The sequence below is a fragment of the Catharus ustulatus genome, chromosome 23, assembly GCF_009819885.2.
Source record: "Catharus ustulatus isolate bCatUst1 chromosome 23, bCatUst1.pri.v2, whole genome shotgun sequence".
Lineage (NCBI taxonomy): Eukaryota > Metazoa > Chordata > Aves > Passeriformes > Turdidae > Catharus > Catharus ustulatus.
In genome coordinates, this window is record NC_046243.1 from 8,707,611 (window position 1) to 8,729,665 (window position 22,055).

Sequence of the window (22,055 nt, forward strand, 5' to 3'; positions counted from 1 at the left end):
AGGTGTGTGCACAGGTTTGCCAGGAGAGATGTGGGAGGGCCGGAGGGGTTGAAGAGTGGCAGGTGTGTGGGTGTGAAGAGGAGAAGGACCATTGGGGCAGAATGGGGCTGCAGAAGGTGGCTGGGTGGGGAGGGTGCAGGGCTCAGGGTTGGGGGCAGCTGCACCTCCAGGCCCATCCTGTGCTCCCACCTGTGCAGTGTTTCAGCTTCAATGGCCACAACAAAGGCGAGATAGTGAAGTGGCCAGAGGCGAAGCAGCTGTGCGAGAGCCAGGGTGCCATCCTGGCTACCATTGCCAGCCCCCTGGAGCAGGGTAGGTCTCCTCTGCCCACCACCCCACTAGGGTTATACCTGCCATGAGTGGTCCTCAGTGTCTCACTTGTCACTTGCAGCCTTCATCACATCCATGCTGCCCAACATCTCCTTTGACCTCTGGATTGGCCTGCACGATGCCCAGGGGGAGTTCCAGTGGGCAGAGGGGGAGCCGCTGAGGCATGTGAACTGGGCACCTGGAGAGCCTTCAGGCTGCAGCTCCTTCAGCCCCCGTGAAGAGCTGGTGAGGGACATTCCGCATTGCACCCCCATCCCCCAGGAAGATCTCAGTGCCAGGCCTAGCCTTGGAAAAGAAAGGATTTAATGGGCTGGGATGGCTCTCCCAGGGCAGTGCAGGATGCAGGGTGGGGGTTTCTGGCATGAGGATCTCTGTGGTGTAGGACAACAGTGCTAAGGACAGTGCTGACCTTGTGGCTTGGCTGTGCAGACCAACTGTGTTGTGGTGTGGCATGGCTCACCCCCCCTCTTCACGGGTCGCTGGGATGACCGGAGCTGCCTGGAGGAGAAACATGGCTATGTCTGCCAGCGGAGCATAGGTAGGAGGGGAACGAGGGAGCAGTCCCAGCTCTCTTGACTGGGGATCTGCCACTGCCAGCATGGTGCCCCATGGCACATGGGACTGGGGAGCTTGGAGTGATAGGTTTAGCTTGGGGAGAGTTGGGGAGACAGACTTTAGCTTGGGTGGGTGGGTCCCTGGTCCCAGCATTTTGTGGGACAGCCCCCAAACCTGTGGACCAACCTGGCTCAGTGTGTCCCACAGGGACTTGCATTCTGGTGGACAGCTCCCAGGTGGGGATGGTGCTAGGGTGTCACTGCTTGTCATCCCTGGGGATATCCCTCTGCCCTCCTAAGTTGCACCAGGAGGTGCAACAAGCACAATACTGCCAGGGACAGCCTAGTCTGGGTAGGGATGGACAAGGGGATGACCCACCTGGGATGCAGGAGTGTCCTCTGTGCCTTCTGATTGTTTGTCTTTACTCCTCCAGACCCGTCCCTGAGCCCTGCACAGGAACCATTCCCCCCTTCTCCTACTGGCACCCTCTTTTACCACAACAGCACTTACCGGATCCTGCAGAAACCCCTCAGGTGGCACGAGGCACTGCTACTCTGCGAGACCCTCAATGCCACCCTGGCCACCATCCTCAACCCCTACAGCCAGGCGTTCCTCACACAGGCTGTCAGCAGCCTGCGGGCTCCGCTCTGGATTGGGTTGGCCAATGATGAGGTGAGGGAAGGGGGCAGGCACCTGGGGCATGGGCCCTCAGAGGGATCACAACAGCCCTCCAGGCATCTCCTCCCTGTGGTCTTCCAGGGAGGTCGGAGCTACTCATGGCTGACAGAGGAGAACCTGATCTACACCAACTGGCAGGATGGGGAGCCCCAGCCGATTGCCGGCTGCTCCTACATGGACACAGACGGGAGCTGGCACACAGCCAACTGCGACACCAAGCTGCAGGGGGGCATCTGCCAGCTCCAAACAGGTGCTGGCCAGGGGGCCCGGGGTGGTCTGAGTGGAATGTGACCAAGGGTTGGAGATGGCATCCCACCAGGGACCTTCTGGAGCATGTCCTTGTGGGTGTGGGTGCCCCAGTGTGCTGTGGGACCCCAAAATCCTGTGCCCCACCACAGCTTTAATGTACCATGTGCTCCCCAGGTCACTCCCGCACACACAAGTGGAGCTACAGTGGCAGCTGTCCCAAATCGCTGGAGGATTCGTCCTGGATCCCCTTCCGGGACCACTGCTACACTTTCCACATGGAGATTACCCTTGGGCAGAAGGATGCCATGAGGAAGTGCCAGAAAGGTATGAGGGGGTTGGGGTGGTTGCTTCGGTTTGAAAGACAGGTAAACACCTAACAACCTTGTTAGGGAAGGCAGAAACCTCCCCTGGATCGAAGAATGTAAACTCTCTTTTATCATTATGATTTTGAAATTAAGATGCTCTCAGGCAAAGACATGAGGATAGGAATAACAGTTCTTTATTAGTATGTATAACAAGGCAAACAAAACAACAACAGCTATGGAATTAACAACAAACAGAACAGGGCCCCAGTAAGAGTCCTCTCGGCCGCGGGCTCTTTCCCCTTTGGTGCAGTTACCGTCACAGCCGGCAGGGACCGCTGCCCCTGTGGGCGGGGCTGGTGCGATGATCCCCGCGTGGCTGCAGGGGGTGCTGTGGCGCGAGCTCAGGGAGCACGCGGTAATAGCAGCTGTGTCCCAGATGGGAAGGGATGGGAAAGAGAGGCTTTGGTCACGAACCCTGGGGCAGTGTTAGTCCCAGCGCTCCAGCAGGACTCTTGGAAACAGCATGCCAAAATGGCAAAGGTATGGGGTCCAGCAACAGAAGAAGAGGCAACTCCCGTTTGAGTTATGATGGCAGCAGCAGTGACCCTCCTCCTGTGAAGCCAAGAGTGAGCAAGAGCTAGCAACTGCCCCTGCTCTTTTTTAATTTGCTTTTAATTTCATGAGTTCTCTGTCCCTCCCTCTGAGAGAAACTCTCAAAAAACAGAGGGGTTCTCCCTCCCCTGTCTTAAGTACTTAGCCATTAGTTCTTTTTTGGTAACTCAATGGAAAAATTCCACAGGTAACAAAGTAAAAGAAAAATCAACCCCAAACAGTGGCAAAGGAGAGTGGTGTATCCTTAGAAATGGAAGAGAGTGGGATCCTCAGGAAGTTTGTGGGTGGAGCAGAGCCCCTTTGTCCCTGTGCCCATATCCGGCCTTGGTCAACTGTTGTCTCTTTGCTGTTCTGTGTTAGGGTTCCTCAATTGTTATGTGGTTCACGGGTGGGTCCTCAACTTTGTCTTCTTGGGCACTGCTGCCCCCTAACTTGATCCTCCTAGTTCTGGGCTCCTCCATGACAGTCTTCCTTCTGCAGTTGGCGGCACAGTGTTGTCCATCCAGGATGAGATGGAGAACATCTTTGTGTGGGAGCATCTCCAGACGTATGAGGGCCTTTCCAAGGGGGCCTGGCTGGGCATGACCTTCAACCCCAAAGGTACAAAGGAAGGAAAGAGGTTTGAGATACTTCCCCAGTACCTCCATGAATTCCCACCAAGTGTGTGGTGAGCAAAGGAAGCCTCTGGTGGTGGCATTAGTGAGGAGCGCTCATGTCATAGTGTGACCAGGCGCACCAGTGTCTCAGACTGCGCTGGACGTACTGCGTGTGTCCTCCTCTGGCTTGGTGGGATAGGAAACCCAAAGCCTTCTCCAAGGCACTGCAGGTTACAGATTCAGGAAGGTGCGCTGTAGCCCCTAGTCCTCCGCATCACACCTCCCCACCATAGAATCACAGAATCACTGGATGGTTTGGGTTGGAAAATACCTTAAAGCCCATCCAGTCCTACCCCTTGCCACATGCAGGGCCACCTTCCACTAGGCCAAGTTGCCCAAAGTCCTGTCACATCTCCTTGTACTTTCTGAACTGAGACAAAGTTAGGGTGTCCTCTTCAGCATCCTCAAGCCTAATTTTCCCGTTTTCCAGGTGGCACCTTGGTTTGGCATGACAACACTGCTGTGAACTACTCCAACTGGGGCCAGCACGACACAGGGCCCAGCATGCTTAGCCAGAACAGCTGCTACTGGATCCAGAGCAGCAACGGCATGTGGCGTCTAGGCTCCTGCACAAATGTAACCATGGGTGTCATTTGCAAGATCCCCCGAGGTAGGGCCCCCTCTGCTGCCTGAGGCTCCTGGGCTGATGTAGGGTCAGCTGGGGTCTGGGCAGGGTGCTGCATGGCAGAGCTGTCACACTGGCAGCACCAACCGCATGCTTTGGGTAATTCCAGTGCAGGGGCTTGTATGGGTTGGTGTTGCAGTCTACAGGTCCCCATTGGGCTCAGTGACTGGCTGTGCATGTCTCAGTGACTGGGTCAGCTACTTGGGATGGGATGAGGCCAGTGGGACAGTGATAGAGCAGAGCCAGAGGACCACCCCACCCATTAGCCATGTGGTGCAGCACTGGGAGCATTGCAGGGTGTGGGTCCAGTGGTGCTGGTGGTGGGAAGAAAGGAGGGTGTCATGGCCATGCACTCACCTGTGTGTATTGTCATTGCAGTGGAGGAGAGCAGCTTTTCCAGGGCAGGTGAGTGGCACCATCAGCCTGGGCACAGTACTTGGACTGGAAACCAGGACTGGGAGCCTGTGCCACAGCCCAGCTTGTGTAAATAACCAAAGGACTGGGGTTTGTGGGTGGGGAGTGCCATTCCCAAGTCCCAAAGATCCATCCCAGGCAGCTGCTAAATGTTCATATGCACCAGGAAAGACCCAGGGAGTCTGCCCAGCCCCAGGAGCTCTGCCAAGGGCAGGATGTCCCCAGAAAAACCAGGTTGACAGAGTCACAGAATATGCTAAGCTGGAAGGGACCCATGAGCATCATTGAGTCCAACTCTTTCATTCACTCAAGTGAATGACACATACGGCAGTCAAATCCATAATCTTGGTGTTATCAGCATCATGCTCAACCAGCTGAGCTAATCTCATTCCAGTAATGTCCTGCTCTGACCCACCACAGGGGAAACAGGCTCCCCAGGGTATTGGTCGGTCCCAAGACTGCCAGGGCTCAAGAAATGTTTGGTCAGCACTCTTAGGCACAGGATGGGATTCTTGGGGTGTCCTGTACAGGTCCAGGAGTTGGACTTGGTGGCCTTTGTGGATTCCTTCCAATGACCCTGCCCAGAAACACAGGTCTGGCTGGATCCCCACCAGCCCCAGCCTCTCCTGCAGGTTGAGGAAGGAACAGAAGCCTTCTGTCTGCCTCTCAACAGCCTTTCTTCCCTGCAGCTCTGCCGGAGACCACACCAACCATCGCAGTGGTCGTGCTGTCGATGCTGGCACTGTGTGCCGTGCTGGGCGTCATCATCTTCCTATACAAGCGCCGACAGAGCGCAGAGCGCGGTGCCTTTGAGAGCGCTCGCTACAGTCGCACCACCTCCAACCCCAGTGAATCTGCTGAGAAGAACATATTGGTGTCGGATATGGAGATGAATGAGCAGCAAGACTAATGGCAGAGGGGACGCTGGGGGTGGGGACCCGGGGAGGGGGGAGGACAGAGAGCATCACACACACTATCCCCAAGGTGCACGGGGCGGGGGTGGCAGTGGGACTGGTGTGGCAGGGCAGGGAAAGTGGCTGGGGTCAGGGTTGGTTCCAACCAGGTGGGCAACAGGAAGGAGCCAGGGTCCCTCCTGCCCTGTATGTCACTGCTGTCACCTCTGGGCTTGTCCCCAGCTGCTGGAGTTTGTCCTGCAGCAGCTGTGGAGGCAGTTTCAGGTCTAACAGCTTTTGAAGGAAGTTGCTGCACAAGCTTGAGAGCTTTCCAGCGACATGAACAGGCTCCAAGACACCTTTGCCTTGGGATAAGGCAAGCGCATGCATTCAGGGCCCTGCAGCAGCCTCTTCCCCGCGAGTACTGAGTTGGTGTCCATGAAGACATCCTCCCAAGCAAGAGGTCTACAAAGCTGATCTACCTCCCCTCTGTGGGCAGCAGCAAGGACCCTGCCAGCTCCCAGCCCTCCACTGTGCTGCTCCTTTCCTCTCTTCGGTGTCTTCTCCCACCTCCAGCAGACACACTGTTGCAGTGATCTGAGTGTGCACCCCCCATGATCAGAGATGGAATCCCCCTCTCCTCCCTGGCACATTCCTAGGGCTGTGTCCAGCCCCGGTGAGGCTGTGGCAGCTTCCCTGTTCTGCAAGCCACAGCTTGTCACATTTTCTTTGGGGGGGTGTGTGTGTGTCCCCCAAATAACTGCCCGGGAGAGCACCATGGCAAACTGCTGGCCCAGCCCCTCTGGTGGGAGCACCCTCAGCACCCCAGACCCCATAGGAGGAGTTGGGTGCCAAGGCAGGAGATGCTGTCAGGTCTGGGGCCACCCTCTGTGATGGCGTGGGGCTTGGGTCACTTGCCACTGATGCCTTTTTGGGCCCAGAGGGCCGAGGATCAGTGCTGTAGGGTGGGGAGGATTTGGAAGCTTTGGTGGTTGTTTTGAAGCTGGTGATCCGTTGGTTTTTTAAGGAAATAATGGTAGCTTTTATTGCTGTACTATACTGAGTGCATACTGAATATATATGCTTTTTCACACAGCTGGCTGGGGTGTGTGTGATTGCCTGTTTCCCATGTAGGGTGTAGCAGAGGAGGAGGTGGAGGAGAAGGCGGAAGACAGTGTGTGACTAATCCCCTGACTGGCTTTTGAGCTGTGCAGGAAGGAGTGGGGGTGTCTGGGACTGAGCCATCCTCCATCAGCTGCGTGCAGCAGCATCCCTGGGATGAAGAATGCCTGGAGACAGTAAGAGTTGTTAGGTCCCCGACAAGGGTTCCCTGCTAGGAATGGGATCCAAAGCGCCCCTTGCACCTCTGAAGTGGGCTGACACAGCCCTGCAAGAGATGTTGCCTTCAGCCCTCTGCCTCTGAGGCTCAAGTTGAGGTTGGTTTTGCTGCAAGAAGAGGAGCAAGCAAATTTTTGTAAGTCTCCATTTTGACACCTGTGTGTCAAAAACAGATTTTAAAATCTGTTGATTTCACTTAAGAAATTAGTTTAAGAAACTAATGGGGGTAGGATGGGGGAACCAGGGTTTTTGTATACTTTTTGGCAATCTCCAAAAGCTGCCATGACATTTCAGAGTGAGGAAGAATCTGGAGCACATGAACCTGCCCCAGCTCCATTTCTCTCTCTCAGCTTTCTTTGCCTTTGTTTCCTGAGGTCCTTTCTCATTTGGAGCAGTTGGTTCTATCCATGGGCCCATGCCTTCCTGATGTGGGAGCTAGATCTTGAAAAAACAGTTGTTAATCCCTTCTCATCTCCAGCTGCTGGAATTCCTGCTGCAGGGGTGCTTGGAATATCATGCTGTGCTGGAAAGCTGTGCTGCTGGTGGGGATGGAGATCTAGGATTAACTCCTTCTGGATGGGCAGAGGGGTTAGGAAGTCCTTACAAATAAAGGTTGAGGTTAGGATTGATGGCAGGTGTGAGGGAGAAGCAGTGCTGAGGATGCAGCTGGGCGATTTGGGCTCCTTTGAAGTGATGAGACCCTGGGCAGGGTGGGAACAGGGTAACACGGGGCATTATGGGTGGCATGGTGGGGAGTAATAGGTGCTAGAGGAAATTCTGTGCCATGGAAAAGGTGAGGAGCTCCCACAGCCATGCAGGAGGTGTTAAACTTGACTCTCAACCAGCCAACCTGGAAGACCTTGTTTAAGAGAGTTTTCTTTTTTCTTTCTTCTGGATTACTTTGCATTTTTTTCCTTCTCCTTTGCTTTTGAGAAAAGAAATCTGTACAGTCTAGGAGAAATATTGTCTGAGAAGAGTTTTGGGGGGTGTCAGCAGTGATCAGAATTACAGGGAAACATATATATGGTTACATGTTATCTCCTATCGCCATTAGATAATGTGAAGAATTGCTTAAGAGGACCCTGTCAAATATATATATAGATAAAGATTTTTTTTTTTTTTTTTTAACTCTGTGGTTTGTAAGATCCTTTTAGAAGCTTGGAAATAAAATTTCCTTTCCCACTTCTTTTCTTCCTTTTATTTTTTCCTTCCTTTTAATTGGGAGAAACAAAACTTGTCTTTCCCTATGTCTGCAACAAGCAATGAATATAAAGCTGAAATGACACTTACCTGCTTGCTGCAGAGGAGGTTCCAAGGTGCCCAGGTGAGGGGAATGTTGTATTGATTCCTTGTGGTTTTTGGCTTTATGTCCCATGGATATAATGTCTCTGCTCTGCTGATTGTTTGGAAGTGTTGGCTGGAGCACTCCCACACATCAGGCTTTCCATGCTTGCACCGGTCACTTGTTGCTGTTTGCTCACCTCTGTCTTATTTGGGGCTTTCCCATCCCTTCAGTAGCCTGGAACTGTCCAGACCCACACCTCCCTTCCCTGGGGTCAGAACCATCACTGCCCCCGCTCGACTGACCCACTGTGCTGGGAAGAGGTGTGATTTCATAATCACAGAATCACATAATCATGGAATTGTTTACAGTAATTTCATGACCATAAGGTGCACCGGACTATAAGGCACACCCCCCAGGAGTCGCAACTTTGTAGATCATATAAGGCACACTGGACTATAAGGCGCACTTCTTTTTGCAGTGAGGAGCTGCGCGGCGCACAACAAAGTAACGAATTAATAACAGAATTGCGCCATCGCGGGTTTACTGGCAGGTGCTCAATTTGCAAGCATTTTTCACAGATTGACGTAGCCTTTAAATGCAGTCCCAGGCGCCCTCCCCGTGCTGTGAGCCTTAGCACTCCCGCCTGCCCCCAGCACTGGCTGGCGAGGTGGGCCTCAGAGCGGCCGTGGCTCGTGGCGATCTGAGGTGGCTCAGGGCTGCCTGTAGTCTGGGTTGGCTTGGTGTGGCCGTGATTCGCGGCTTCTGTGGCCGCCTGGTCCCACCTTCCCCACGCGGCTCGCACCGGGCCAGCGGCGGCGCTTCCCTCTCTCCCTGTGCGGTGGTTGGGGCCGGCGCCACTCCACTCTCTCCCTGCGCGGCTTGTACGGGGCTGGTGCAGGACTGCTCCATTCTCTCCCTGCTTGGCTCATACGGGGCCGGCATGGCGCTGCTCTGCTCTCTCCCTGCACAGCTCGTACAGGGCCAGCACAGCACCACTCCGCTCTCTCCCTGCGCGGCATGTACGAGCTGTGGGGCCAGCAGGAGGGAGCCCCCACCTCCCCCCCAGGCCGTGGGGATGGCAGCACGGAGCCCCTGCCTCTCCCCCTGGCTGCGCTGCCTGAAGGAGGGAGCCCGCCTCCACTCACCGCGCTGCCGGCACGGAACCCGCCTCGCAACAGAGTAACCAATTTGTAACAATCGTGCAATCCCGGGTTTCACTGGCAGGTGCTCGGCTTGGCACCTTGGCTGCACTTCTGGGGTCGGAAATTTCAGAAAATTTTTCACATATTAGCTGCTCCTGAGTGTAAGCTGCATTTCCAGGGTGGGATCAAAATTTTAGTCAAAATGGTGCGGCTTATAATCATGAAATTACTGTGTATGTTTTGTCTTCAAAGGAAGATCAGCAAAGCTTGTACTACTGATGTGAAACAGTGAAGATCAGAATGTGATTTATTTATTTATATTTAATCTAAAAGATATGTGGCCTTTGGGGAAAAGTGCCGTTTGTAGTAACCAGAGGCCCTTTCTTAGGGCATGAAGAATGTCTGCCTTTTATCAACTCTTCTGAACTTGAATTGAGCATGCTCATTTTAAAAGACTCCTTAGAAAATTCCATGACATCTTGTTCAGAATGGGTTCATCTGGAGAAGGATACAAAATAGCCTTGTTTTTTTAATCCCCTTTAATTTCCCTTCTGAATACCAAGGTATCAGACAGAGGGAAGGCAGCACCTCCAAGGCAGGCGACTGGGACATTCTAAATTAGTCCCTGGCAGGTGAACTGCCTATCAGCCCACAGATCAGCCCTGGATCATGGGCTTCTGTGGGGGTGTGGAAAGGAAAATATCCCTATTATTTTCAGAAGGAATTTATAGCGCATGTAAGTGCAGCACACCACACCCAGACCCCAGGCTGGGCTTCATCTGATAAACCTGAGTCAGCCCCAGGTGTTGGCACAGCCTGAGCCTCCCATTATGTCAGCTCTGGTACAGTCACTGGGCACTGGCAGATCTAAATTGGGTCATATGAACAATTACCTAAAGTTCCCTGTTCTGAATAAAAACAGGAGACTGGGGCAGCTTGGTGAGCTGCAGTGTCTACATCACACCTGATGCAGGTGCACAGAATTCTGCCTTCAGAGGCTAAATCCCTCAATTTGATTGGTAAAAGCAGATTTAAGCTGCTTTGGACTTACTATTCATCTGCATTGAATACTTACAGCCATGCACTGAGATGGCCCCAAAATCCACGCTGTGTGGTAAGCACTCTAACACATTTGGGGAGCTCTACAGCACAGGCGGTGCAGAATCCAATGTGTCGCTCTCAGTCCTACTTAGAAGCATGCAGTGCATTTGTCTTCAAGCTGTAGCTAGCAGAGTGTAGAGAGGGTGAGGAGCCTGCTCAGCTGTGCTGCTCTTTGCCACTTGGATCCAACACAGTGGTGCTTGTGAAGGTCACAATTCAGTGTTCAGGAACATGAATGTGCTGAGGGGCTGCAGCACAACAGAGGTCAGGGCTTTGCAGAGCCATGGAGGTGTCTGGGCTGTGACTAGTGGCCACTGCCTTTTTGAATCAAATTGCACTTGGCAGCTGTTTTCATTTCACCCCGTCATAAAAAACCACTATGAAAACAACCAGTTTGTGCAAAACGAGTGACCACAAGACCTTTGTTTTCTCATTCCCAGAAGCAAGGCATAAGCCTGACTCAGATGTCTGCTTAGTAAGTAATTTTGTTCAGGAATAATCAAATATGCTCCTCACTTGGGATGGTTACCAGTCAAATTATCATGTAGAGTTCATGTTTAATTGTTACCTTCTAATTCATGCAGTTAGTACACAGTGTAAGGCCCGATGTGAGCACCAGTAAGCATGGTCCCACATATGGATCAGGTTTCCAGTGATGGACAACAACCAGTACAGTGTTAACCAGCAGCATAGGGGATATTAAGTTCCTTGAACTTCACGAGAGGAACGCTGGATTTGTCTTGACAAACAAACTGTGGGTCGGCTGGTAGATAAGACTAGCACTGAGAGATAGAAGAAACAATGGGCTTGATTGCACTGATTGATGAATGGAAAAAGACATTTGCCTTTACAAACAAACTGTAGAAATGAAACCGGGTATTGGAAGATGAAAGAAACAATGGAGACGGGGGCAAAACTATGAATTCCATACGAATTAAAAATGAAAAGGGAGGGTTATACATTAGAGGGAAATCTTAGGTATCAGGCATTCCAGGAAGTCTGTGCCTCTCAAGTACCTCAGCCAATAGGGAAAGAGAGAGGGAAATGTGGCCGGGAAAATAGGATAAAAAGGAGACTGCGTTCTCCAAAAAACTGAGAGACCCCAGGGGAATGCCCCATGGCCTCTCCCTTTATTCAAATAAAGCAAAAGGGACTCCTCTGTCTCCTTTTTGGACATAAACCTCTAGTGTTTGTGGATTAATTTTCCTGACATTCACAAAATTATGCCATCTCGTCACAGAGTAAAAAGAATTATCATGTGTTAAGCAATATGTTTGAAGTTCATGTAATTGAGAAAATGTGTAAATCAGGCAAGAATTCAGAAAGTTCATATACAAATGCAAGCCTTTAAAAGAAACTTAAAAGGATTTATAAAGCAAATTTGTACTGATCATTTCTTTTGCTGAGATGCAAATACTCCAGTTTTCTTACTGTACAGTGCAGTGAAGCCTTCAGGCTCTTTCCTAGCTTCACTTCCAAACAACAGTTGTATTTTTCAGTTGCTTTCTATGGATTCAACTCTGTGTGTCAGCATTCCAGGCAAGATCTGAGCAACTGTTTTCCTTCTGCCTACCTTCTCCCTTATAAAACAAAGGAAAATCCCCACTTTGTTGATTTTGGGAGTTAGGTTTGTTTTCTTGTTCCTTCTTACCTACAGAATTTTCCCCATGGGTTGCTGGGAAATGCTGACTGCCGGTACTTCGGGTACTTGAGAAAACAAAGGGTTGGTGGGCTCAGGTAAAAGGAGGGCAGGGGCAGCTGCTGGCTCTGGCTTGGCGGATCATTAGAGGGAAATCTTAGGTATCAAGTGTTCTGGGAAGTCTGTGCCTCTCAGGTACCTCAGCCAATGGGGAAAGAGAGAGGGAAATGCGGCTGGGAAAATAGGATAAAAAGGAGGCTGCGTCCTCCAAAAATTTGAGAGACCCAGGGGAATGCCCCATGGCCTCTCCCTTTATTCGAATAAAGCAAAAGGGATTCCTCTGTCTTCTTTTTGGACATAAACCTCTAGTGTTTGTGGATTAATTTTCCTGACCATTCTGGGGGCTTGTCTGGGATATTTCCACTGTCCGGGGCCACAGGCAGCAGGCAGAGCTGGAGGCACGCCTCACCCACTTTCGGTGATCAGCTCCCCTTGGTGCCGGCTGGCACCGGGCGATCGATTGGGTTCCCGAGACTGTCCAGGAGACAGACAAGTGGCGGACCAGAGGGGTCCGTGAAGAGTCCACAGGGAAGGACCACTGAAAATCTCACTGGTGAGTAAAATGGGATCTTCGGGGAGCAAATCTGAGAGCGCACCCAGGGAGGGTAGCACAGGTAAAACAGGGCACCCAGGGAGGGTTGCGAGGGTAAAGCCGGGAAGGGGCCCCGGCACAAGGGATGACGATCCCATAATACCCCTGGAGAGTCCCTTGGGGAGAATGCTGAGGTCTTGGCATAGATTGTATATTCACCCAGAGGTAACTATGGAAATGATGGTAAAATATTGTTATTTTGTGTGGCCAGAGTAGAAGTTGGCAAAGGGGCTTATATGGCCATGTTATGGAACAGATAATATTCATTTGTGTTGAATTCTGTTGAGGTATTTAAAGGAGAATTGGAAAGGATGGACTGAAAGGGAATGTGGATTAATATGGGTTAGACAAGCAACAGGAGAAATCTATGTGTTAAGAAAGGGAGAAGAGGAAAAAGGGGAGGAAGAAGAAAATGGTGAGGATTGGGATGTTTTTCAGCACCTTCCCCCATCTTGTCCTCCAGTGTTGCCAGCTGACCCAGGGCCATCTGCAGGCCCCCTGTATCCTCCACTTCCAGAGCAAAGTGGGCAGGAAAATGTTATTCCTACAGCACCACCTGAAATTAATGATGGTATAGGGGAAGGGGAGGGGAGCAGCATGTTGTATCATCCCCTAGAACTAGAAGAGGAACTCAATATAGGACATCAGAAGCCCCCTAAGAAACAGGGATACACTAGATGCCACTTTGTCAAGTTCCTTTGGGGGGTCAAGGGGGTGGATCTGGGTTTGTAATTGTACCACTTACTACCCAGGATATAAGACGATTGAAAAAGGAATTACCCCCATATTTGGATGATCCCATAGGGATGGGGGAAAAGATAGAGGAATATTTGGGAAATGCAGATTATACATAGAAGGACTGGGATTTTCTTTTGGGAATTTTGTTTGGATCATCAGAGAAAAGAATGATTTTACAGAAAGCTTGGCAGCTGTGGGAGGATGAACACCCACAAGCAGCAGTGGGGGCTGGACCCAATGCACCCACTGTGGATGATGCCATCCCCCAGGCGGACCCCCAGTGGGACCCAAATAACCAGGCCAGTCTGGCTTGCCTCCGTGATTACTGTGCTTATCTGATCAGGGCAATCAAATCAGCTGCTCCCAAAACTAACAACATAGCTAAGGCGATGTGGTTAGAACAGGAGAAACAGGAAAGCCCCTCTCATTGGTTGGAGAGGATTAGGGATGCCTTGAGGAAGCACTGGGGGATGGATCCTGAGGGGCCAGCCTTTGACACATTGTTGAAGGTACAATTTGTTACCAAGGCCTGGCCTGATATAAGGAAAGGAGTACAGAAAGATGTAGAGTGACAGAATAAACACTTGGAGGAATTGGTTAGAAAAACGCAGCAGATATATGTAAGAAGGGATGAGGAAAAGGCAAAGACTAAGGCAGAGATGATGGCAGAGTTTTTGCACTCCCGGAGGGGTCCAAGGGGTCCCCTAGGACAGAGGGGACAGGGTCGGCCACAAGGGTGGGGCAGAGGCATTCCTTCCTCAGCAGAGGAGAGCCGACCCAAACAGCGGTTGGGGAAGAACCAGTGTACTATCTGCGAAGCAGAAGGGCATTGGAAAAATGAGTGCCCGCAGAAACAGCTGGACCCGCAGGAGGAGGAAGTCCATAGGATAACTGAAATGGATTGTTAGGGGTGTCAGGGGCTCCTGTTATACCAGGGACCCACCACTCAGGAGCCCTGGATAACTTTTAAGGTGGGTCCCGGTCGACAGGAGGTGCTTTTTCTGGTAGACACAGGAGTTTCTCGATCCACCTTAAATTTTACACCTAAAGGGGGGAAATTATCAAAAAGATCCTTGGTTATTCAAGGAGTGAGTGGATAAGATGAGCGAGTGTATTTTATTCAACCACTGTTAATTGATGTGGGGGATAGGTTTGAAATGCATGAATTTCTGTTTGTTCCTAACTGTGACTGTAATTTATTAGGAAGGGATTTGATGGCTAGAATGGGAATGCAAATTCGTATTATAAAGAGTGACATGGAGTCCAAAACTGTGGTATCTTTGTGTAAAATGTCTGAGAAGGCTTATGCTGAAATAAATCCGGAAGTGTGGGCAACTCCAGGGAAATATGGAAAACTAGACATAGACCCTCTTCAAATTACCTTGAAACAACCAGGACAAGTGGTGTCTTCAAGGGAGGGAAAGAAGGGGGTTACAGCCTGTTATTGAGTCCCTGCTAAAAGCAGGTCTTTTGGAGCTGTGTATGTCTCCCTGTAACACTCCTATCCTGCCAGTTAAGAAACCAGATGGAACCCACAGAATGGTGCAAGATTTAAAAATAATAAACGAAATTGTCAAACCAAGGCATCCCACAGTTCCGGATCCATATACAATCCTGAATCAGATCCCTTCTTCACATCAGTATTATTCTGTACTGGATTTGAAGGATACTTTCTGGGGGTGTCCAATTACTGAAGATAGTAAACAGTATTTTGCCTTTGAGTGGGAACAGGAGGAAGGAGGGAAAATGATAAAGCAAAAATTGACATGGACAGTACTCCCTCAGGGATATACTGAGTCACCGGTTTTGTTTGGGCAAGCTTTGCAGAAAATACTAAGAGAGTTTACTCCACCCTCAAGAGTTAAGTTGTTGCAGTATGTGGATGATTTGCTCTTATCAGGGGAACAGGAAAAGGTGGTTGAAGAAGCTACTGTAAAGCTGCTTAATTTTCTTGCAAAAAAGGGACTTAAAGTGTCCGAAAAGAAAGCGCAGTTAATAGAAAGGAAGGTCAAATATTTGGGACACATTCTGACTGAAGGGTTACGGTGTATTGATCCAGAAAGAATACAAGGGATTTTAGAAGTACCTTTACCCCAAGCTAAAAAGGAGTTATGGCAGTTTTTAGGGTTGGTGGGGTACTGCAGAGCATGGATCGAGGATTTCTCTGTTGTGGCCAAACCTTTATATAACTTTTTAACCCAAAGCAGTCCTAATGTCTTGGTATGGACACCAGAAGGGGAACAAAGCCTTAGAAAACTAAAAGACAAATTGGTAAATGCACCAGTCTTAGCTCTTCCAGACGCAGAGAAGGAGTTTCAACTGTATGTAGATGTTAAACTGGGTCATGCTAAAGGAATTTTAATACAAGAGCATGGGGGAACACGAAGGCCTGTTGCCTATTTTTCTAAGCTGTTAGACCCGGTGGCCAGAGGCTGGCCCCATCGTCTGCAGAACTGTGCAGCCACAGCTCTGATGGTGGCTGAGGCCTGAAAGCTGACAAGGGGAGGGTATCTGGTTGTTAAAGTTTCACATCAGATTAAAGCTTTGTTAACTGAGAGTGCCTCTAAGTGGATGACGAGCGCTCGATTATTACAGTATGAATCTTGTTTAATGGAACAGGAGGATTTAGAATTTAAAAGTGGGGAAAATTTTAATCCGGCCTCCTCTTTGAATGGCCCTGAAGAAAAGGGAGGCCAAGATGAAAATCTTGACTGTATTCAGGTTACAGACCTCCAAACCCAGGCTAGAACAGATTTACGAGACACTCCCTGGCCTGAGGGAGAGGATGTGTTCATTGATGGGTCTTCAAGAGTGATAGGAGGGAAAAGATTTACAGGATACTCTGTCGTGAATGGCAGGTAATTAAAGGAAGGGGGGAGGTTACCGCCCGCCTGCTCAGCCCAGACAGCAGAGCTGTGTGCGCTTGTGAGAGCCTGTGAATTATATCGGGACAAGATAGTGAATGTTTTTACTGATTCTAAATATGCATAGGGGTGATACATGCATTTGGGAAACTATGAGAAGAAAGAGGTTTATTAACCTGCAGGGGAAAGACGTTAGCTCACGAGAACTTAATCTCTCACCTGTTGGAAGTGATGAATTTACCAAAAAGGGTGGCAATAATCCACATTAAGGGGCACCAGGCAGGGTGCTCGGAGGAGGCAATAGGAAACCGTCTGGCTGATGAAGAAGCTCGGAAAGCTGCATTATTACCAGAAATCTCTAAGATCCTTCCCTTGCTCCCAGTGACTGCAGCGCTGCCTGAGAAGCTGTCTTTTCCACCAGAGGAATTTCAGAGAATTAAAAAGAGTGGAGCAGAGGAAAGAGAAAATAATTGGTTTACAAAGGATGGTGAACAGTGGGTACCATAAGCTCTGGCCTTAAAATTGTTAAAACAACTTCATGAAGGGAGCCACTGGGGCTCCCGAGGGCTGACAGAAGCCTTCCTCAAAATGTGTGCTGCTGTGGGTCTTTTTACTCCGACAAAATGGGCTATTAGGGTTGTTTAATTTGTGCTAAAACCAATAACAGGATTACAAAGAAACTTGCCAGGGGAGGGAGGCCTTGGGCTGTACGTCCCTTCCAGAGATGCCAGGTGGATTTTACCCCGAGTGGCAAGATTCAAATATCTTCTAGTAATAGTGTGTCAATTAACAGGGTGGCCAGAAGCATTTCCCACTGTTTCAGCAACTACAGGATCAGTTGTTAAAGTATTTTTGGAAAAAATAATTCCAAGATATGGGACTGTAGAAGCAATAGACTCAGACAGGGGAACTCATTTTACAGGAAAAATTCTTCAAAGAGTTATGACTGCTTTACAAATACAGTGGAACCTCCACACCGCCTGGCATCCCCAGAGTTTGGGTCGGGTTAAAAGGATGAACGGAGAAATAAAGAAACACCTTCTCAGGCTGGTGGTAGAAACTAAGATGCCATGGGTACGGCTTCTGCCCCTGGCTTTGGCAATGTGATATATGTTATAATTCGTGTTTATATAAAAGGATTGTATGAAATAAAATAAAATAAAAAGAACCTCTTAAACACCAAGCACCTGGGGCCATAGACAACGACCGTAATTAGCATATCAACAGACCTAGCCCGGTACGGGAAGGGATCATCATCATCATCATCATCATCATCATCATCATCATCATCATCATCGGACGGGAAGAGATCATCGATAAAATACCTGCCAAAGTACGAATCACCTCCGATGGCTCCCATAAGCGAGAAGACAGTACTTCATTACACATCAATACGGAGCAGACACAGCCTTCATCAGCATGCAGGAAGGACTTTTGTCCAGGGCAGCACCAGAAAAGGATTTAATTTAAATATGAGAATTTACTGCAGAAACAAAGGAAACTCTCGCCTCACGCCAGGAAAAACTGTATAAAGTTGGACCCTCCGAAATAGCAGGGTGTGAACACAGGGGGGTCTGATGCAATAGAGGTCAGATTAGCGTGTGTGTCCACCCAGTGCCGACCCCGGGCTCGGCACTGTCGTGTTTTCACTTGTGGCTTCCCAGGACCGTATTTTCGGTCACAAAAATAAAAATTTCTGTTTTGCTATTTAATTCGACTTGATTCGGTTATTATCTATAACAGCAAGAATAAGGGCAAGACCCAGAGGAGATATTCAGTTATCTCCCTTTGAATTGATGTTTGGCATTCCTTACCCTTGTAATTCTCAGCCTAGTAGGAGGGTAGAGATAAGTGATGTATATTTGAAACAGTATGTGGCTCAGATACTGTCTCCTGTGAAATCTCTTTGACAGGAACTCAACTGGCACAGACCCTGCCTTTGGACTTTGCTGTTCACAACATCCAGCCAGGAGAGCAGGTCCTAGTTAAGGAGTGGAAAGAAGCACCACCGGTGGTGCAGTGGCGTGGACCTTTCCAGGTGTTGCTGATCATAGAAACAGCCGTCAAGACAGCTGAACACGGGTGGACCCATCACACTCGGGTCAAGGTCTCTGCAGCCCCAGAGATTTGGACATCTCAGCTGCAGGAGGAGGACGGGAAGCCACGACTGACACTCCGCAGGAGTGGACCGGAGCAGTCGCCAGTGTGTCGACATCGGGGGAAGCCTCGTGTGCCTACCCACAGACTGCCTGCTGACATAGCCTGTGTGGACATCCCTCCTCTCGGATCTCCAGCCATTGGGGGCCAGCCCTTGCTGTCATTGTTTTCTTTATGTTCAGCTGTTTCTGTGCCTTCACTGGCCACAGGTGGTGCGAAAGACAACATGAAAGTGAAAATTAAGTTAGGAGAGTAGATTACACGATTAGAATACTTCTCTTCATAATCTTACCTTTATATTGTCAGCTAGGTTGGGGCCAAGAATGAGAAAATAGCTTTTTCACCTTAGGAGAAGAAGTAGCAAAAACCTTAGCAATTGCTGGGTCTGTGGAGGGCCAGGGGGATCTGAAAACTGGCCATGGGTGGCTAGTCCAGTCGAGCCTAAATGGTGGGTTAGCACCCTGAGTGAGGTCCGTAATGGAACAGGATTTTGGGATGAAGAAGGAAGTCCATGGCAGCTTCATTCTTCTGAAAGAGGCACTTATTGTCTAAATAGAACAGGAAGCACATACGTGGGAAAAAGTGTTTGTAACTGAACTTTATCTTTGGGTTTAGGTTGTTGGACCCCCAACTGCCTCCTTATGATTGTTCCACATATCGAGGGAGATGGAATCAAGCGCATGTTAAGCTCATTAATGGCAGCTGGGTAAAGTGTTCCTACCATAATTACCAGAAGGATTTTGAAGGCTGTAAAGCAGTGGGGAATTATAAGTTTTTTGACCACTCATTTTTAAGCTGCCCCCGAGATAATTCCACAAGTAGGACACATGTTGTCCATTACTATCAGTGGAAGTGGCAACACTGGAATGGAACTCGAACCCTTTTTTGTAGGTTCTGGTCCAAATCTGACAAAACAGATCTGGGGTGTAACTGCAGCTGGAAACCTCATGTGGGAGCATGGAAATGCAAATACTGTGATTCTCATGGCAGGGCAACTATTATTGGGGGACCACTAGGCCCAGGAAGCAAGCTGTATTTTGACCCCCCAATTGATCATGAAAATTGGACCCTTTGCAAACGGGACCTTTAAAGGGACATTAAAGGGGCATTACTGGATTTGTGGCCTATATGCTTTCCCAGGTTACCCTCAAACTGGTCAGGGATATGTTATGTGGAATATATCAGACCATTGTTCTTTCTGCTACCACAAGGTCAGGGAAATCACTTAGGAATCAAGGTATATGATGATCTAATTAGAGAAAAGCAGTTAATTGATGTATCCCTGACCCAAGGGAGTACCCAAAAGTGGGGTGATGATGAATGGCCACCTGAACGAATCCATACAACACTATGGACCAGCCACTTGGAATCCTAATGAATTAATATCAAGTGCCAGAGAACCCATTTATAATTTAAATTGGATAATTAGGTTACAAACTGTCTTTGAAATAGTAAGCAACCAGACAGCTACAGCTCTTGACCTTCTTGCTGACCAGTCTACTCAGATGAGAAATGCAATATTCCAACACTGGATGGTCTTAGTCTATTTATTAGCAGAAGAAGGGGGAGTGTGTGGCAAATTTAATGACTCAAACTGCTGTTTGCAAATAGATGACAACAGAAAGGTGGTGAAAGAAATAGTAAAAGGAATAAGAAAGTCAGCTCGTGTACCAGTCCAAACATGGAAAGGATGGGAATGGGACATGTTTTCATGGCTACCTGGTGGACTGTGGGTTAAACAACTGTTTTTCTTCCTCTTATGTGCTGTAGCAACTCTAATCTTTTTACCATGCATGATCCCTTGCTTAGTACAACTTATTCAACAAGTGATCAAAGGGATGCAGGTAATGGCCATGCCTACTGATCCAGAGATGGCTATAGGAGGACAGAAACTGATGTCACTGCAAATAATTGCAAAACCAAAAAGGACCCAGGAACAAGAGATTAAGTTAATGATAGATAAAGTTTGTAAAGACAATTATTAAAAAATTAAAAGAGGAGGGATTGAGAGGAACGCTGAATTTGTCTTGACAAACAAACTGTGGGTCGGCTGGTAGATAAGACTAGCACTGAGAGATAGAAGAAACAATGGGCTTGATTGCACTGATTGATGAATGGAAAAAGACATTTGCCTTTACAAACAAACTGTAGAAATGAAACCGGGTATTGGAAGATGAAAGAAACAATGGAGACGGGGGCGAAACTATGAATTCCATACGAATTAAAAATGAAAAGGGAGGGTTATACATTAGAGGGAAATCTTAGGTATCAGGCATTCCAGGAAGTCTGTGCCTCTCAAGTACCTCAGCCAATGGGGAAAGAGAGAGGGAAATGTGGCCGGGAAAATAGGATAAAAAGGAGACTGCGTTCTCCAAAAAACTGAGAGACCCCAGGGGAATGCCCCATGGCCTCTCCCTTTATTCAAATAAAGCAAAAGGGACTCCTCTGTCTCCTTTTTGGACATAAACCTCTAGTGTTTGTGGATTAATTTTCCTGACATTCACAAAATTATGCCATCTCGTCACAGAGTAAAAAGAATTATCATGTGTTAAGCAATATGTTTGAAGTTCATGTAATTGAGAAAATGTGTAAATCAGGCAAGAATTCAGAAAGTTCATATACAAATGCAAGCCTTTAAAAGAAACTTAAAAGGATTTATAAAGCAAATTTGTACTGATCATTTCTTTTGCTGAGATGCAAATACTCCAGTTTTCTTACTGTACAGTGCAGTGAAGCCTTCAGGCTCTTTCCTAGCTTCACTTCCAAACAACAGTTGTATTTTTCAGTTGCTTTCTATGGATTCAACTCTGTGTGTCAGCATTCCAGGCAAGATCTGAGCAACTGTTTTCCTTCTGCCTACCTTCTCCCTTATAAAACAAAGGAAAATCCCCACTTTGTTGATTTTGGGAGTTAGGTTTGTTTTCTTGTTCCTTCTTACCTACAGAATTTTCCCCATGGGTTGCTGGGAAATGCTGACTGCCGGTACTTCGGGTACTTGAGAAAACAAAGGGTTGGTGGGCTCAGGTAAAAGGAGGGCAGGGGCAGCTGCTGGCTCTGGCTCGGCGGCTTCAGTGGAGTACGGGACCTTCAGAGCTGTTTAGTGCTTAGGGAAAAGAATTTGCCATAGTGGGGGTGAGCCTCTGCTCGAGAGAGCAACCACTGACTCGGGATCTCATTAACACCGACCTCACTAAGAAGAGGGCCCTGTCCCCATGTGCTCGTGTACAGGGAATCCTGAGCCCCCATCCCTGCCCTGAGCCCCAATCCCTGTCCTAAACCCCCACATCCCTGCCCTGAGCCCCAATCCCTGCCCTTGTTATAAGTGCATGACATATTGTTGGTTTTTCACAACTACTGGAATAAATTCTATATGTATCATTTAAAAATAGCTTTTCTGTATGAATATAGGGGTTTTTTTCTAATAACAAAAGTTAGACATACATTTTTTAGAGATAGTATGCTTAAACCACCAGCTTAGTTGAGATAACAGCCCGTAAACATGTAATAGGGACCCTGCAGCTGACACAACAATTATCAATGCTCACCAGCTGCAAAAAACCGAAACCACCACCCAAATTAAAAGATAATAAGAAGAAAATTAAAACCACAAGTCAAGAAACATGCATGCTCTAAAAAAGCAGACCCTGCCAAATAGTTCTCCAAAAAAATGTAACTAGATAAACTATACATAAAAGACTATAAATATGCAACAGGTTAATGTATTTTAAAACATCTTTAAAAGAGCATTCCCAAAACAACCCTGTGCTCTTGGCAGCTTGCCAAACACCCAACCATTTTAACCCTTTGCTTTATGTGTGTCTT

At 48.6% G+C, this 22,055-nt stretch overlaps 1 protein-coding gene across 2 annotated transcripts in view; it reads left to right on the top strand.

Moving 5' to 3' along the window:
• The window catches only part of MRC2 (mannose receptor C type 2), a 28,140-nt gene extending 21,728 nt beyond the window's left edge, over window positions 1-6,412 (top strand). For both annotated transcript variants that reach the window (XM_033078828.1, XM_033078829.1), the window contains 10 exons: window positions 198-312; window positions 392-555; window positions 760-868; window positions 1,319-1,557; window positions 1,645-1,813; window positions 1,987-2,136; window positions 3,210-3,329; window positions 3,816-3,995; window positions 4,389-4,415; window positions 5,114-6,412. In XM_033078828.1, the coding sequence (XP_032934719.1) occupies window positions 198-312; window positions 392-555; window positions 760-868; window positions 1,319-1,557; window positions 1,645-1,813; window positions 1,987-2,136; window positions 3,210-3,329; window positions 3,816-3,995; window positions 4,389-4,415; window positions 5,114-5,334 (1,494 nt within the window). In that variant the 3' untranslated portion in view covers window positions 5,335-6,412. The remainder of the gene's footprint in view (window positions 1-197; window positions 313-391; window positions 556-759; window positions 869-1,318; window positions 1,558-1,644; window positions 1,814-1,986; window positions 2,137-3,209; window positions 3,330-3,815; window positions 3,996-4,388; window positions 4,416-5,113) is intronic.
• The last annotated feature ends 15,643 nt before the right edge of the window (window positions 6,413-22,055 follow it).